We start from the raw sequence: 17,524 nt of genomic DNA on the forward strand, positions 1-17,524 counted from the left end.
AAATGCTGCTGTCTGCTGCTTTTGTTTTCATAATTGCTTCTTACTTAATACACATGTAAATAGGAATTCACACTTCTTACTTGATGTGCTAAACTGACCTGCAATAACAATTCCTATTGAAATGGAAAAAAACAACAACAATAATAATACCATAGCAGTGCTTTTATAGAGCCAAAATCACTATCATCACGGTAAGTTATTATATATCTTAAAGAGACCCAGTGGCCAAGAGACCAATTGGACTTTGACCCCCCCTTATACTGTAATAACTTAAGGAACTCTTAATGTGTTTATTTTCTATATATCTTTATGTATTTATGTATAACATGGAATCTCTCCTGTTTTTTCATTAAGCGGACCGTGCAAGGGTAGGTCTTGCACCTCTTCCTGGCATGAAAGGTACAGACTACATCAATGCCTCTTACATAATGGTAAGTGGATTCTCTTACCTGATAATTATCCATGACCTCTGTGGTGTCATGCTTCTCTGGAAGCGCATGACACACCACAGTGTTTTACTCCTCTTTCTAGATCTCTTACTTTGAGCTGACCCTGGTTTGCCACTGAGCCAAGCCTATACCCTCTGCCAGTCTGGAATAATTAGAAAGTAATAAAGACAGCTTGAATGAAGAGCACAAGCAAAGCACATCTGGTAGCTTTGTATTCCATTGATTAACAATAAATGTGGCAGCATCTCTCATTTATCAAAAATCACAAATTGATCATTCAATTTAGTCATTTTCAAACAAATTAGCAAAATACAATACAAACTGGCAAACATCAATACTGAAATGGGGAGTTCGCATGAAAAATGAAGAACAATGGAGAATGGGAGGGTGCTGTCAAAGCTCTGAAGATGAGAAAAGGCATTTTGAAATGCTGTCACAATCTTCATTCTAGCAAAATATAAACTAGATACTCTTCGTTCAGTGAGGCCAATCTGCAAACAAATGCAACCAAGTGACATTTAAGAGTATCTCAGCTGGGTTCTTTTCTAATAAATACTCAGTCCAGAATATAAGGATACCTCAGTGAAATGAATACTATCTGTCAATGGCTGGGTGTGCATGTTTGGGCTTGAGGAGCAGGAGCCTGACTTTCTTCAGCTTCCCTGGACAACCCCCGGAATGGGATAGGAATCTTGTACAGTATGTGCCACATCCTTTTCCAACTATTTCTGCCATTTGCAGAGGTCCTGTGCTGTTTTGAGGGGGATCGCAAATATTTTTACATTGAAGTATAGGAAAGGGGAACCTGGGTGTTAGCAGTTTGAAAGCCAGAACTACTGTATATGAATGCTTGTACCTGGTTTTCTGCGCTGCAGGCTGTCTCACCTTCCGAACTATAATGTTGCAGGGCTACTACAGGAGCAATGAGTTCATCATAACACAGCATCCCCTGCCTCACACTACAAAAGACTTCTGGCGGATGATTTGGGACCACAATGCTCAAATCATTGTCATGCTGCCAGATAACCAGAGTTTGGTACGTTCTGTATTTCACTAGGATTCTTTGTTATTTTGACTTCTCAAAATATGTTTTATACAGTACATGTACATTTTGGCGCCCCTAGTGTTATTTCCTCAAAGAATTAACACCTCATATGTGAAATCAATTGAAAACCACCACTGAACTAACACCAGCAGCCAGTAGATCATCATATCAATTGCAATCAGCAAACCATATGTCTTGCATAATTTTATTTCTGCACCACTTTGTCCAACAACTATTTCGTTCACACAGATTGCAGTGAAGGGATAACACATTTACCATCTTACTTGTGTTTATACTTTTCTGTTTTCACAGTTAATATTCTTGCTAGAGTTGACAAAGTTCCCAGATTGTAAACTGTTAACACAAGGGACTTCACTTCAAAGCTGTTGAAACGCATTGTCATTATTTTTTGTCTGTGAGCATGTGGCAAAAATGTTGTTTTGTTGTCATAGGCTGAGGATGAATTTGTGTATTGGCCGAGCCGTGAAGAATCCATGAACTGTGAGGCCTTTACTGTAACCCTGATTAGCAAAGACAGACTCTGCCTTTCAAATGAAGAGCAAATTATCATACATGATTTTATCCTGGAAGCAACACAGGTACTATTTGGAAGCTTGTGGTTTTTTTTTTTCAAATTGTGTTTTTCCAGCATCCTGTAGTTGTTATTCATGCTATCGACCATTACAACACTTAGCTGTAAAATTGTTTTCCTCAGTCATTTCTCACTTACATTGATTTCCTGTTGATGAAAAGAATGTCAACATCCCAGTATTAGTCGATTCATGAATATTCATTCAGTTTGTGCATGCAGTATAATTAAACAATAATTTCAGTGCTTGCAATCTATTCTTTTTTAGTCTGTGACAAACAACTTTACCATGAATGCATTTAAGCTTACCTTAGCTTCCGTCTTCATTTTCTGCACATTCTTAGAAAAAAATCTGGAATTGTTATGTTGTCAAGAAGACATTGCTTGGAGATTAAGGTCCACAATCTGTCATTATCAGATATGAGAGATGTGTCACTTGATGTCACAGAGAGAACTACAACATGTTTCTTTATGGGAAGGTATGACGAGGTATGACACACATGTTTCTTTATGTGTGTTTTCATGGGACAGGATGATTATGTGCTGGAAGTCCGTCATTTTCAGTGCCCCAAATGGCCAAACCCTGATGCCCCAATTAGCAGCACCTTTGAACTTATCAATGTAATCAAGGAAGAGGCAATGACCCGAGATGGACCAACCATAGTGCATGATGAGTAAGTGCATTTCTATTTCAATTTTCTCCTCAGTCTGGCAGCATACAGTATATACCTAATAAAACCATCCAAGGATGATGTTTTAATGGCTTAACATAGCCTCACTCTGTTCCGTTTTTCCATAAGGTTTTTGCACATCCCTAGTAATTGCAAGCCATTACACATGATCTCTGGCATGTATTCTGTTTCTTTTCAGGCAGGTCTCGAAACCACTTGCATATTATTTCTTGTTCTATGTCTACTTTAAGCCTTTTACCTAAGGGACTGTACAGTAATCCCATCTGTTGAGACAGAAACCCCTGGCTACGTTTATATATATATATGATATAGCCTTGGTTCCATTAGACTAACTTGCTTACCAATGTGAAAAACCCCAAAGATAAGGTCATCTTACTCTTAAAACATACATCTTGTTTGCAACTTGTGAAAACAACACACTTCAGCCTGTGAGCAATTTCCAAAACATTACCCATTTACTTTCTCACGTTATAATTTCATGATAATGAAGGACAGGCCTTCCATATTGAAAATTGCCTGCTTTAAATAGTTCTGAAATAGTTCTGTGGTGTTGAATGAGTTTCTGGTTAAAATTATTAATGATTCTGAAAACAAGCGGCTGTTCTGAGCTGTAGCTGAATAACTGCTGTAATAATGTCATGTTAGGAGCTTAGTCATGTTTATTCATTATGATAATTAAGATTACTTGAATTACTGTGCTTACCAAAAAAGACTAATTATACGTTTAGGCTAAGTACTGTTACTTAAGCTTCAGACCTAAGAAGCTTAGACAACATGACTGTCTTGATTTTTGCATATGTATTACTCGTGAGTACTTAGATGTAACCCAGTCAATTTTAATGACACATCTGTCATTACAATTAACACAAACAGTAACCTGCACTTAATTGCATTATGGTGTATAATCCGTCTTGTTTAGATTCAGTTAGATTTTTATATACATGTATTTATATTTATCCATGTGAAACTGCTGCTAACTAGAAAAAATAATATCATTACACATGTGTACATTTTAAATAGTAACATAAAATATTATTATTTATTTATTATTTGTTATAGACTTTCTAATGTTCTCTGTCTTCCAGGTTTGGTGCAGTTTCAGCAGGAATGTTTTGTGCCCTTACAACCCTATCTCAGCAGCTTGAGAACGAAAATGCTGTGGACGTTTATCAAGTTGCTAAAATGATAAACCTCATGAGGCCAGGAGTTTTCACAGATATTGTGAGTACTTCAGAATTTTCCCCTTGACTGTGTAGACTGTGGAGTGTACCTGGAGATGTTAATTTAAAGACATGCTCATGTGTAATATATTGAGGGGTGTTTGTAACTTATTAAAGGTTACTAATCAATGCACATCAAGGCCTTTTTTGGCAGATTACCTTTCATTCTCAAAGGGAAATGGAATTTTGACTGCCAAATGGGGAAATCGTTTGTTCCCCATTCAAAATGACCTCATGTTTAGGAAGAAATATTAGATCACCTTCACAGAATCTTGAAAAACGTTCATGGGAATAAACTGTTTGGGCCAGTCCATTTTGGTTTGTCCAGGTGGTTTCAAAAGCACATTGATTCATCTTTGCAGAACTTCTCTTATACAGTAACTGTTTGCATATGAATCTTTTAAAGCTTGAAGGATCATAAAGGTTCTCTTAAATCACCCATTCATGCACACTTGGTTTGGCCGATTACTCATCTTTATTTAATCATTTTAAATCCTGTTGTGAATTTTCAGTCTTCCCTCCTTCTTTAAGAATTATTATATGTTATTAACTTTACTACTGTTATCTGCACGCTTTGCATCTTACCCAGATGTGATTGTAATTTGCTACGATAGTCTGCCAAAAGAATAAATGTAAATGGAAGAAGACTTGATTTAAACCGTGTGCAGAAATATTTACCATTCCCAACACTATTTACACTGACAAAAAACATTTTTCTGTAGTCAGTGATTCCCAATATGCCAGACAAGGATATAACATGCATTAAACGGATGTGCCCTTTCATAATGTACAGTAAAAATCAAGGTACTTGCTAAACGCAGTAACCCTTGAAGAGGGTTATTTACTGTAATTGCAATGTATCATGATTTTTTTGTTGTTGTAGTTGGTATTCAGTTCATCATGCTCAAAAATGTACATTTATATAAAGCAGGATAGTTTGGTTTAATATTGTGTCATTTAAAGAAATGACAGCTGTCTCTGTATTCCAGACTGCAAACTGGAAATGTGCAGTTTTTAATCTTGAACTCTCCCTGTTTATGTGTTACAGGAACAATACCAGTACCTTTACAAAGCAATGCTCAGCTCGGTCAGCACGAAGGAGAATGGAACTGGCCCTCTGGCAATTGATAAAAATGGCACTGTTGTGATAACAGATGAATCGGACCCTGCAGAAAGCATGGAGTCTCTTGTTTGAAGATGGAAAACCTTGGGAGAGGCACTTCATTTGTAAAACACAAAGGACTAAGCAGACTTTTTTGAGGCCTTTTTTTGCCAGACTCTTGGTTAAAAAAAACCTGATTACTTTTTTACACTGATATAAAGTTTTTGATATTTATTTTTTGCCATTTTATGTCTTAATGTTGTCCTACTGAGCGTTCGCACCTGCGTTTAATTTCACACAAGGAAACACAATTCTTCCTAGTTTGCACTATATTATCAGTGTTACTGCCTATAATAATCCAATTGACAATGTTGGTCATTGAGCCCTAACATGACATTCCATGGCAGCCCTCAATTCTTTTGTTCTCCAACCATTTGGAAAAGGAAGTGATGTATCACCTGCTGTTTATTATAGTAAAGAAGACAATGGATGGTGCAGTCAGGAGATTGCTTTTTAGCAATCTGTTTAAATGCATTGAATAACACACGTAGCATTACGAAGTCATGGTTCTCTGTAGTGTAACTATGCTTTGTTCTGTACAGTTAAATGATGTACATTTGTTTTGCTTAGAAATGTACCAGGCTCATTTCTATAATCCATGTAGCAATAGGCTCTTTTTTGTATTTTATTTTTTTCCTTCAGGTTACTGTTATTTTTTAAGTCAAGTCCATATTTTAAAAGGTGGTATAATAAAAAAACAACTGTGAAGTTAGATTTTTAGGCAGATTTTTTTAATATACCAAACTTGTTTTTTTGTAAGTGACTTTAACCTTGACCTCCTTCAACTTTCCCCAGTCCCTCTTCCTAGAAATGGCATATTGATTTCAGAGTAAAGACTCATTTAATTTAAAGCCAAAAAAGGTGAATTTGTGTTGTTAATATTCAATACAAGAACAATTATGTGACAAATTACTTAATAACTGAAAACATGTAAACTGTGTAATGTTTACTGTCCCTGTGTAGGGACCATGGTTTTTATCATGGTCTGCTGCTTCTAATGTAATGCTGATAACAACAAAGTGAGGCAATACAGAGCACCAGTTTAGGATTCTAGATGAAGTGTGGGGATCCTGCACCATTTGTTGGAATAAGTTCCATCCTTGGTTACGGAAAAAGAACATTTTAAATTAATTATAAAAAATCTACTTTAAAGACTAGACTTCTTTAATTCTATGTGCAGGATGAATTTAAGATTTTTTTTATCCATTATGCATCATATTATTATAACTGTTCCCTGGGTTTAATTTGCTAGTGCACTCAATCATCACGCATCATGTAAACAATTTTTTCAGAGTGGTCTCATTATTTAAACAGTGGCCTCGGTAAAATGGCATTGAGCTTGAATGTTCACTGTATCACTGATTAAGGGATGTGCTATGCACTTGAATGACTTTTTGCTTTGTTTTGGGGTCTCAAGTCCCTTATCCAACGTTTTTCACGGAGATGCATCACATTTTATAACTAATTATAACTAAATTCAATGCCTTGAATTGCTCTTTGCCTCAAAACAGTGTCTGGTTGTAAACAATTTCATGTTTAGGCACAAAAAAAGTTCAAATTTGAATTACAATTAAACTTTTGAAATGCAACCCATTATACAGCACAACTGCCTTGATATTAGAATTTTTGTGTTGTATTTCTTGATAGAAAATTTGGGAAAAACAGAATCAACTTTACCAAAGATATTGGACTAATTTCCACAAGGAACAGAGCTTTTTCTTCTGCTAATGTTTAAGTTTAACTATGTTTCAGTCCCAGTGATTGAAAGAAATTTCAGGTTTGCTTGACATTCATTTGTTTGCTGGTGGTAATTATATAATGCCAACATATTTCTGATTATTTGTTTATTTTTTATTTATTTTCACAGCACATAGCAATTGAGTAAATGCTTACTCTTGTATTCCCTTTCATATTAAAGAATATTCTGTAGTTCTCTGATAACAGCACATTCTAGGCCTTAGCTCTTACTGCTTCAGTTGCCCTTACAATATTTGTTTTGTAAGCCACGCAAACAGGAACAAGAAAAAAGTTTTTCATGTAAAGATATAAATAACAATAATATTAACAGGCTGTGTAATCTGGGAGAAAATCAACCATACCACCATTATCATCATAGATCTCCAGTGAAATTGTTTTTAATTATTCACAAAGGGAGACTTTTTCTACATCTGACATTTAACTTGTAAAATTAGGCAATGAAGTGAAATATTCAAATTTTGTTTCTTTTCTTGTCTCCTAATGAGGAGATCGTTAAATGAAAAGTCACAGCTCTCCAACATTTGGGGTAGTGACTTGATTCTTGATTATTTGTGAAGGCATTGTAGGGTAACTAGCAAATTTTCTTTAAAAAAACAAATCACAGTTTGCTTAAATCACCCACTACTTTTATTCCATTTTTAACACTAGTGTGTATCATAAAAATGTACATAATTTGTTGCTTTACTAACCATCTTCTGGAAACTTTGTATCTATGGTATATAATCATAGAATTTTATATTTTCATATAAAGCTATTTTTTTTCTAGTTTCAACTCCTTCATAGTTTTTTGTGGTGGATATGTGGAAACTTAAGTCTCCGTGCATTGAAGTAGTGAGTACTGTCATCACATTCCAAAAGAATTCCACTCGTACTATAATTTTGAAGCAGTGATTGTGAAATATTGGATTCTTTTTAGTTTTTTTTTTACAATTCTGTTGTCAGTGTGTGCAATAGAAATAGTACCAGCCAGTCACTGAATAAGTTTTTCATTTACCCATTTGAAAAATGTGGGCGTTTCTCCTCTTTTGTAACTTGAAAGATTTTTTTGTTTTGTTGAAAGCTATATCAAATCATTCTATTATAGTGTTATTTAATATGTAAATTGTATTGCTATACATAAAATAAAGTATGGGTTTTGATGTACTTTATGTAAAGCTTAGTGTGTTGTATAAAATGCTTCCCATGGTAGTCCAGAAACTTAAGTCGCGTGATTTAAGACTTAATTGGAAATCATCTTTGCTAAGACAAGTATCTGCTAAGACAGATACAGCCCTGTGTTTTCAATGTCCAAGCAACAGAGAGAATAATGTAAAAAATGTTCTTATTAATCTGTAGTTTTGGCAAGAAATGTTAGTTTCACAAATCATTTAGCATAAATTTGTATTAGTTGTAAACATACTGTACAGTATGCATGATTCAGAGCTCTGTTTGAAAGTGTAACTTTTGAAGCGATTAACTGCAAAGCCTGAAGTGAAATTTTATAAGGCTGAGAAATGCTAGACAGCTATCCTCAAGGTAAGCTTTTGCTGGAGCAGAGGTATAAAAATATCATAATTAAAAAGCTCATTTTGTCCTTTTTAATCAACAAGAGTTGAAGATGAGCATCCTTTTTAACATTCCTACCTCCTGTAATCATTAGACAAAGTCAGCTCCAATGGGTAATATTTCTCCCGGCAGACCCCCTTTATCTGACAACTTGATTTTGTGAAAGGAGACATAGTAAATAATATAAAACTCAACATTCTGGAAGCTGAACAACTTCTGATATTACAGGATGTTTAATTCAAAACGAATGATGATGTATTGAAATCAAGGGCAGCAAGGTGGCGCAGAGGCTAACATTGTTGCCTTGCAGTGCTGGTGCCCTGGATTCAATTCGAGAGGTGCTTTCTGTGTGGAATTTGCATATTTTCCCCATGTTCGCATGGGTTTCCTCTGGGTGCTCTAGTTTCCTCCCACAGTTCAAAGACATACAGTTGGATTAATTGGCTTTTGGAAAAATTGGCAATAGTGAGGCCTTGTGAGTGTGTCTGGCTTGCAATGGCCTGGCGTCTCGTCCAGGTTGTATTCTGCCTTGCGCCCATTGCTTGCCGGTATAGTCTCTCTGCTCCCCCACTACCCTTTATTGGATAAAGCAGTTAAAAGATGAATGGATGAATGAATTGAAAATCATGGTACTGTAGGTGTGATACTTCCACATGTATTGATTTCAGTAGGTAAGTAGGTAACGGGCTTCATCTTCATTTAAATAGGAGTCATATTCACAATCCATAGTTTGGAGCATCATCTCTGAGGTTAAAATAATCAAATCAACTGGAGAGAATCAACTGTGAACCTACCTTAAAGTATGCTGTCTTACATGTTGTGTTTTTGGTTTACAATGTTTGTAAAAAAAGAATACAGTTGTTTCAAATTTAGTTGAGATTAAATCTGAAAGGCTTTGCAAAAATAATTGCTAAAAAGTAAAATGTTAAAATCCTAGAAAGGAAAGTAAAAGTGAAGTGTTGTATTTATGTGTAAGACTATTTTTTTTTTAACAGAAGAACAGTGTGGTTTCCTTTCAGCCACTGTTCATCCCTTTGGAAACTGTGAGCTAAAATTTCACTGATAGCTGTATTTTCAAATACACTGTTCTCTGATTCCTGCCTTTGAAAATGTCCATTCATGTTAAATTAATAACACCCATTGAATATAAAGGATTCCTGGATCCATAGCTCTACCTTCTGCCATTTTTTCTTTACAAGGCAAAAATCCGATTTATTTTATGTTATAACAAATGCAAGGTGAGAAAAGAGTTGATATAATATAGCAATCACTGTAAACTAAAATAAAAGTAAAGACAGTACTGTAGTTTCCCAGTTCCCAGTGTTTGGTTTAGCTCAGTAACTTTTTCAAGTTCATACTGTAGGTTGAAGGAATTCAGTGTTCACTAGTAGTGTGCAAGGGTTACAGAGCAAAGTGATTTACAAGTACAACTTTTACAACTACAATATCCAGTCAAATTTTTTTCACAACATGAAGTTCTGTTCTCTTCTCTTTTCCTGGCTTGTCACTGATGTAGAAAGGATTGGAAAAGGTCTGGATGTCTCAGTCAATGAAAGAAAGCTTCTAGTCCCCATATCATGTTTATAGTGCAGAACCAGTCAGGCTGGGACACGTTTTGAGTCTGAATTGAAATTGCAGCTATAAGCAAGCAAAGGAACACTTTTTTATTTTAGCTGTTATTGTTGAGCTGGTGGTACCCATGATTTTACTTGACTTTATTTGATAGTTGCTACTACGACACCATTTTAGTGACTCTATGATTATTCTTCCCTCCAGTAAAGGGGTTTATTTTAAAGTCAGCAGAATGATTGATCACAGTGACACTGGCACTCTCCACACAACCGCAGAAAATCCTGTAACATCATTCCAGAAATGCTGATGCCATAACAAATCTGTTCTTATCTTACGTAGCTGTCTAAAATTAATTGCCTTTATCTTTATTTTCTTCTATTTAAAAAAAATACTTTTCTGAAATTATCTTAAAATATTTGTAATCTGTCCTTTAATTTAAAGTGTCCTTTATCAGCAATTTGATATAATTATACTTGTTTTGCATACTGCAGTTTGAAAATGTAAGAGCCGTTTACAAAGGCATGGTAGTTTTTTTTCACTTTAAAATCATCCCTAAGCCACATATTGCCCATGGTTCTAACAGGACAGGATATACTGTACACCTAAAGGGGAAAATGACACTGCATTTATATCCATTTGTGGCTTTCAGAATTTCAGAATACTGAGACAAGAGTTCACACACAAGATTGCCATCTGCTGGAAGTTAACTTTAATAGAATAATCTCATCCATTATAATCAAGACATTGCGTGTCCCTTTTCACATAATAGCATAAAGACAGTACAAATGAGAGGAGGCCATTTGGCCCATCTACCTTCTGTTGTTTCTAGTGGCTAATTATATTCAGTCCTGGTACTTCTCTTAGAAATACTTATTTAATGTTACTGCTATACTTAGCATTAATTATCTTCCAATGACACCTCCTAATAATATATATTTTTTATAAAAGTTTCTAACTTGAGATATTTGCAGTGTAAGATAATGCTCTACAACTAGGGCTGCTTGCAAAGACTTCCTGAGAGAGCAAAGGAGATTTAGTAATTCTGAATAACTGTCACTGCCATGACTTGCATGACAGTGGCTTGAACAAGGATCTACTAACAAGGTGGGATGGTGATAAGCATCGCTGCCTCGCAGTCCTCACGCTCTGGGTTCAATTCTTGGGGTGCTGACTACATGGGACGTGTACATTCTCCTCATGTTCATGTGGGTTTCCGCCAGGCAATCCAGTTTCCTTCCACAGTCAAAGGATGCACTGCTAGGTTCATTTGACATCTGGGAAAATTGGCCTTGGCGTGAGTGTGTGTGTGTGTCTGTGCGTGCCGTTCCATGGATTGGTGTCCCATCCATGCTGTATCCTGCCTTACACCTGTTGCTTGCTGGGATAGGCACCGGCTCCCCAACTATTCCTGTATTGGATAAAGTACTTAGAAGGTGGACTTTGAAATCCTTTAAGAAAAACAGATTTACCTTGCAATAGTACAGGGTTTTCAAGTTCTATACATTCCCAATAACATTAGCAAGTAATGGGTTAACTTATCCATGGAACATTACGGTACCACAGGGCAAAAAAACACAGCCCAGTATCTGTATTGTTACAAAATACTGTACTGTGTCCCAGTGGGTATCCATCATGTCTCTTACAGATGCAATGACTCATACACAATAACTCTAGGCAACTGCTGATGGTTCTTTTGCTTTGAACAAGTTATGCCTGACCCACTGCATTCATTTTAAATTTAGATGGGGCATATACAGTAGGCCTGTTCAGGGGTAATAAATGACTCAGAAGACACTTGTTTCAGACATAACTGGGGGCATTTGGTTTTTACTGAAGCTATACACTACAGTATATATCAATGAGAAAATGGCAACAATATTGATCTTGGACAAAATCAGTTACAGTGACTGTTCCAATAATTTGATTACAGGAGTCTTAGAGAATAATTGAAATGGTATCTTATTTAATGACATAACTGAAAAAACAACATGCAACGTGCACACATTTAATTAGTATTTCATTTTATCAAGGATTAGACAAAAGAGGGTCCAAGTTTATCCCATGTCTTCAAAACACAAATCCCACCTCAAAGATTTTGGGTGGCATAGTAGTACAGTGGTTCGTATTGCTACCTAACAGCACTGGAGCCCTGGGTTCAATTCTTGGAATGCTATGTATGTATCTGTGTGGAGTTTGTATATTCCCAGTGTTTGTGTGGGTTTCCTCCATGTGCTCTGGTTTTCTCCCACGAAAGACATGCTGACCGGTTAATTGGCTTGTAGGAAAATTGGCCCTTGTTTGTTTGTTCTTGTGTCTGTGTGTATCCCGTGATGGTCTGCTGTCCTGTCCAGGATGTATCCTGTTTTGTGCCTGTGTGCTTACCAGGATAGGCTCTAGCTCTCCTTTGACCCTGTATTAGATACAGTTGTTAGAAAAAGAATGGATGGATAGACAGAAGAGTAAAAGCATTTTTATGGTAGCAGTTGTAAGTTCCCTATCACGATTACTCACAAAATAATTATTAAATCTGAGTTTTTTTATAAACCTTCTATATTACAGTATACTACAGTATGATAACTTGTTAGATTTAACAGTCAATGATCTTGTGTGGTTGTCTTCATATTCTGAATGTTAGTCATAGAAGATATGTGTTATGAAAACACATATTTGCAAATTATGTCCTGTGATACAGTACAAAGTAATCCAGTCTTGAGCCTTCAGAAGCTGTTGGGCAACTGTTGTGTCTGAAATTAAGCTTTCTCCTAATTCAGTTACATGTAAGAGTAACAGACACATGAACAACGATTTTATAATGGTTGTATCCAGCACGACTTTTAATTGTCCATCATAGTTGAAGGGGCCTGTGGAATTGTCAGGCTGTGATGAGGTTGCTTTACTGAATGAGGGGAACACTGCTGTAGTTGAATACCCAGTGAGCACTTTCTTTAAACAGAAAATATTGCCACATAAACTGTGTTCTGGAGCATGTGAGAAATGTTTTTGGGGATTCATATTTAGCTATAGATACTATAGATACAAAACCACTGTTGAAAAGGGGTTCGTTTGGCAAGACAAATTCTGAAAAAAAAACACACAAAGGGGTCAGAATGGCCTATTACTGGCATAGTAACCTATTCATTCCACATACAGTATTCCTGAAGAACAGATATTTGGATTCCTGTGGCATCCATCTATTTTCTAACTGCTTCTTCCAATTCAGAGTCTTCAGAGTCAGGGGGGAACTGAAGCGTGTCCTGGCAAAGCAATGGGCACAAGGCACAGTACACCCTGAATGGGCTGCCAGTCCATCTGCGGGGCAAACACACAAACACAAATACACATTCACACCCAATGCCAATTTTCCCAGAAGCAAACCTACCAGTATGTCTTTGGACTGTGGGAGGAAACTGGAGCACCAGGAGGAACCCACGAAACCCACAAGAACACAGGAAGAAACTTCACACAGATACTGTAGAACCCCAGGTGTGGAATGGCTCCAGCACTGCAAGGCAGCAATGTGAACCACTACAACACTGTGCCATTAATACCTACACTGTAAACATCACTCTCACATTTACTTAGCGCTCTTGGCTACAGGACATGATTACACCCCACTGGTGGTGCACCTCTTAGGCAAAGCAGAGGTACAGTATTATGTACAGTATCAGCATTTCACAGCCTCTTCAAACTGGGTTGTGATTAATTCTAGGTTTGACCCAGTAGTAGTGGTATTTGGTTTGTTTAACTTAAGAAAGCCACAAGTTCCATGAAAACATTTGTTTAAGAAAAAAAAATCCAATGTTATAAATCTAAAAATTTACACAATATCAATAACAAAAAACAACAATATTATATATTTCCAGCACTATTCAGCTTTACACCCAAGGCTTGTATCATAGTGATGGCCTGGTGCCGATCTGTGGATAATAGTTACTAGATAACATCATCAGCTCTAAGGCTTCAGCTCTGCTTCCAAACCCATTTGTTGTTTTTAATGGAATTGTCCATTAGCTGTCTACATCTACATCCAAGGCGGTGTCAGCTGCACATTCAAAGAAAAGGGTAAACATTTTTATTTCTGAGAGGTTTTTACAACAATCTTTTACAAAACATTTATTGCCCTGTAAAGAGAATTCTAAACAGTCTTTTTCGTGTGCCTCCTAAATAACTATTTTTGTGAAGCCTCTAAAAACCCTTAAATACTTGCTTTTTTGTCTAAAGTTCATGTTTTTGTGTATTCTGCTGCTTATCTTACAGTAGAACATTACTGATCAATGCTCAACTATAATTTACATTTTTTGATGGAAATACTAATTTCTAGACAAAAATGTAGCTGTGCGATCTAACTGTTTCAATTTCCAACTTAAATTGATGTAGATATTCCATCTATGGTTTTGCACTTGGAAAAAAGATTGTTGGCAGACTTGACTGACCAGTGATTCTGGCTATTTGCGCCTTATGTTTTAGGAATTCCCTGCCAATGCTTTAATTAGCATTCATTTTAATGTTTTCATCAGTTTTGTGATTAAACATCCAGTACACAAGGACTAATGCTGTTTCCTTCCAAACTGTGATTAACACCTTTGAAGGCTGTAACAAGCAAAACCAAATAAACTTCTAATGTCGCAAAACAGCTACTCTGTTTTGTTGCTCATCAACACATTTTTAGTGGATTTCTTTCAAACATTACAGTGAATGAATTACTGTGTCTGTAAAAACAAATAGAGTCTAAAGTTATTTTCCACGGTATTAGATAAAAGCGTTGTTGGGGACTAATGCCAGACTGAAAAAGATTCATTACAATGTAATGAAAAATGCATTAAATCTTTTATTATTAATAAATTTGTATTTGTTACCAGCAGAAACTGTAGCCTGAATAAAAAGGAAAACTGGTGTAGGTCTTGCCTGTCTAGCTTTTGCCATGCAAATGGTATGGTATTTACTTCATAGAACAGTGAAAAAGAAGACACCAACCAGCAAATCCTACTGTAGCAGATGATATGGACTGTGCCGTCAAAAACACACGGTGATATCCTGAGTGACTAAACCAGAAAACAAATCCATCCTCAAACTGGCGCTAAACCTTTGGAATGGGGCTGTGTTTATTCTGATGTCTGTAAGGATGAGACTGATTAGTAGATCTGCCCCTCTGTAGTCTTGGAATTCGTACCTGTGATACTACCCATCCATTTTCCACCCACCTCATCGTGTTTTCTAACCATCACTCCACATGTAGCTGTGAGTCAAAATATGAAAAACACAAAACTGGCTATTCCAAACTGAGTGAGTATAATAATGCCCATTCTATTTTTTTTTTAATTTAATGACAGGTACATACAGTATAGTATAACACTCACAGGGTTTACAGCTGTGACTGGGGAGGGAATTAACAAAAGGTTTCATAAACTAAGGAAACAAATCTAAAAAACATTCCTACAAAATAGTAGAGAACTGGATTTCAGAGTCAAATGAAGAAAAACAAGGTACAAAATGAAAGCATAAATCAACACCATTTTAGCCACAAAATAAACTTTAGGACCTTACATTTAACCGAGTATACCAAATGTTTATCAGGTAGGCAACAAATCGTAATTAAGTTTTCCTTTTAGTTTTTGAGGCACATGAAATACAAAACACATTGTAATATATTACATGAAATATATTTTCTTTTGCTGTTTAAACATCATTTTATTATTGCCACCGTGATTGTCGATAGGAAAATATTTAATTGAAGCAGCCAATTCATGTACAGGTACTTACTCTCTTCTATCAAATTTATAATAATTTTGCAGACACTGATTAGCAAAAGTCTTGGACTTTCCTATCTACATTAACACATAATTAGTCTATGATGAGTGATAATTAGGTTCTGTGAAACTACTAGTTAACGTGCAGATTTATAAACACATAAATGTAAGTGTAGGCCATTAACTTTGAAAAATGCCCTCTTGAATACAGCAGACTGCTAAGGGATTTTATTTAAAAAATCATTTTCAGTGTCTTTTTATTGTCTCGCTTTACAGATTAATTAGCATGTGTACTGTTATCTCTCTGAAGAATAGCAAATAAAACTAGTTAAGTTATATTACTGAACATAACAGATGTTTGCAAATAAATTGATACTATTAAAAGGAGGTAACCTTATTAACACTGAGCAGCTGGTTTCTAGTTAGTAGAAACATTATTGCTTTTACAAGGCAGGTCCCCAAAACACAATTTTATGAAGCCTGACTACAGTGTTAATCACATCAGCCTTTCTAGATACCGGAGACTGATGGGTAAACGAATGAGGTTATGAGGCAATACTGGATTCTGGATGAAGGCTCTTAATATACATTTTGTGTGTGTTTGCATGTGGGGGAGGTGTGGATATTGCTTTTTACATCTGACCTCCAAATGACAAATTTCCATCTCCACTGCGCCCCAGATGGGATGAAGACCCAATGACAAATGCAAAAGACAGAGAACCTGAGAAAAGATAATTTCATTCTAGCAAAGTGAACTGTAATTTAAAGATGATGTTGTGTTCACTAGTTCATACCTTAATAAGTAAAAGTGTGACTAAAAGTACGTTCCACCGTATGTAAGAGGAAAACTGCTACATAAATGTGTATGGCAATATGAGAACAGAGAGTAACAAACAATAAGCAATGCTAATCAACTTTTCCTTAGAGTTTTGCATTTTAAAACAGAAAAGATGAAAGCAAACAATATTCCCATAATTGTTACATGTTTTTATCTTCCATCGAGGCCAGATGCTTTTTATCTATGGCCTGAATCCTTTTCAAATCAGTCTCTCAGAAATCAGAAAAGGCCACAAAATATACAGTATCAGTCCAGAAAGACTCTCATTAAGATTATATACATCTTTCCCTCTATCCGGATTAACCCACACCCATTTATTTTTTAAGGGGTTGAAACATGCTGTTTTTTTACAGTATGGCAACGCCTAAAAAAAGTGAAATTACCCCCAAATGAATACCAATGAAATAGGAGCACCAGCTCCCTTGAGGAGTACAGTGGTGTCTCTGAAAACTTAAAGTTTCTTAAAACTAAAGTATGATCAATAAAGTTTTTGTAAAAATGTTTTTTTTTATCAGAAAGCTAGTGTATATTGAAAAAGAAACCTGAGATTGTATGGGACTATGTCCACCACCACATTTCTTTTACAGCCTGTCTATATCGGAGCAAACCCAACTGCCTATCTTATATTCGTCTGATGTACATAATTTTGACATCGTGCAATAAGTAGACTCATTTAAAAATAAGTGAGAGATGACAATTTGCTGTCTCATCGGGGAAAACCGTTATTTTCTATATTTTTAAATGCCGGTATTAAAACTTCATGAACAAGCTTGTTTAAATCCCGAACCCCAGCTGATCTCCTTGTGTGTACTTAACTAAGATGGCGTCGAATGGAAATTTCATTGGTTGAGTCGGTCTGGAAATTTCCTTCCTGTCCCCATAGCTACAAAACGAAAACAGCGGGGGT

The 17,524-nt window shown here is 36.0% G+C and overlaps 2 protein-coding genes across 7 annotated transcripts in view; both read left to right on the plus strand.

Moving 5' to 3' along the window:
• ptprga (protein tyrosine phosphatase receptor type Ga) overlaps positions 1–8,058 on the plus strand; it is a 256,694-nt gene extending 248,636 nt beyond the window's left edge. Inside the window, exons 24-29 of the mRNA XM_088636210.1 lie at positions 355–431; positions 1,357–1,485; positions 1,947–2,093; positions 2,615–2,757; positions 3,861–3,996; positions 5,044–8,058. Of these exons, the coding sequence (XP_088492336.1) occupies positions 355–431; positions 1,357–1,485; positions 1,947–2,093; positions 2,615–2,757; positions 3,861–3,996; positions 5,044–5,190 (779 nt within the window). The 3' untranslated portion in view covers positions 5,191–8,058. The remainder of the gene's footprint in view (positions 1–354; positions 432–1,356; positions 1,486–1,946; positions 2,094–2,614; positions 2,758–3,860; positions 3,997–5,043) is intronic.
• A 9,168-nt stretch (positions 8,059–17,226) lies between these two features.
• Positions 17,227–17,524, plus strand: part of cep15 (centrosomal protein 15) — a 54,579-nt gene continuing 54,281 nt past the window's right edge. For 2 of the 6 annotated variants that reach the window (XR_015939613.1, XM_088636214.1), the window contains exon 1: positions 17,239–17,522. The gene's annotated coding sequence lies outside the window, so the exon portion shown is untranslated. Of the gene's footprint in view, positions 17,523–17,524 lie in introns of all 6 variants that reach the window. The other 4 variants (XM_088636211.1, XM_088636215.1, XM_088636217.1 and 1 more) reach the window with 4 other exon arrangements.

Source organism: Lepisosteus platostomus, chromosome 6, assembly GCF_059453375.1.
Source record: "Lepisosteus platostomus isolate fLepPlt1 chromosome 6, fLepPlt1.hap1, whole genome shotgun sequence".
NCBI classification, from domain to species: Eukaryota; Metazoa; Chordata; class Actinopteri; order Semionotiformes; family Lepisosteidae; genus Lepisosteus; species Lepisosteus platostomus.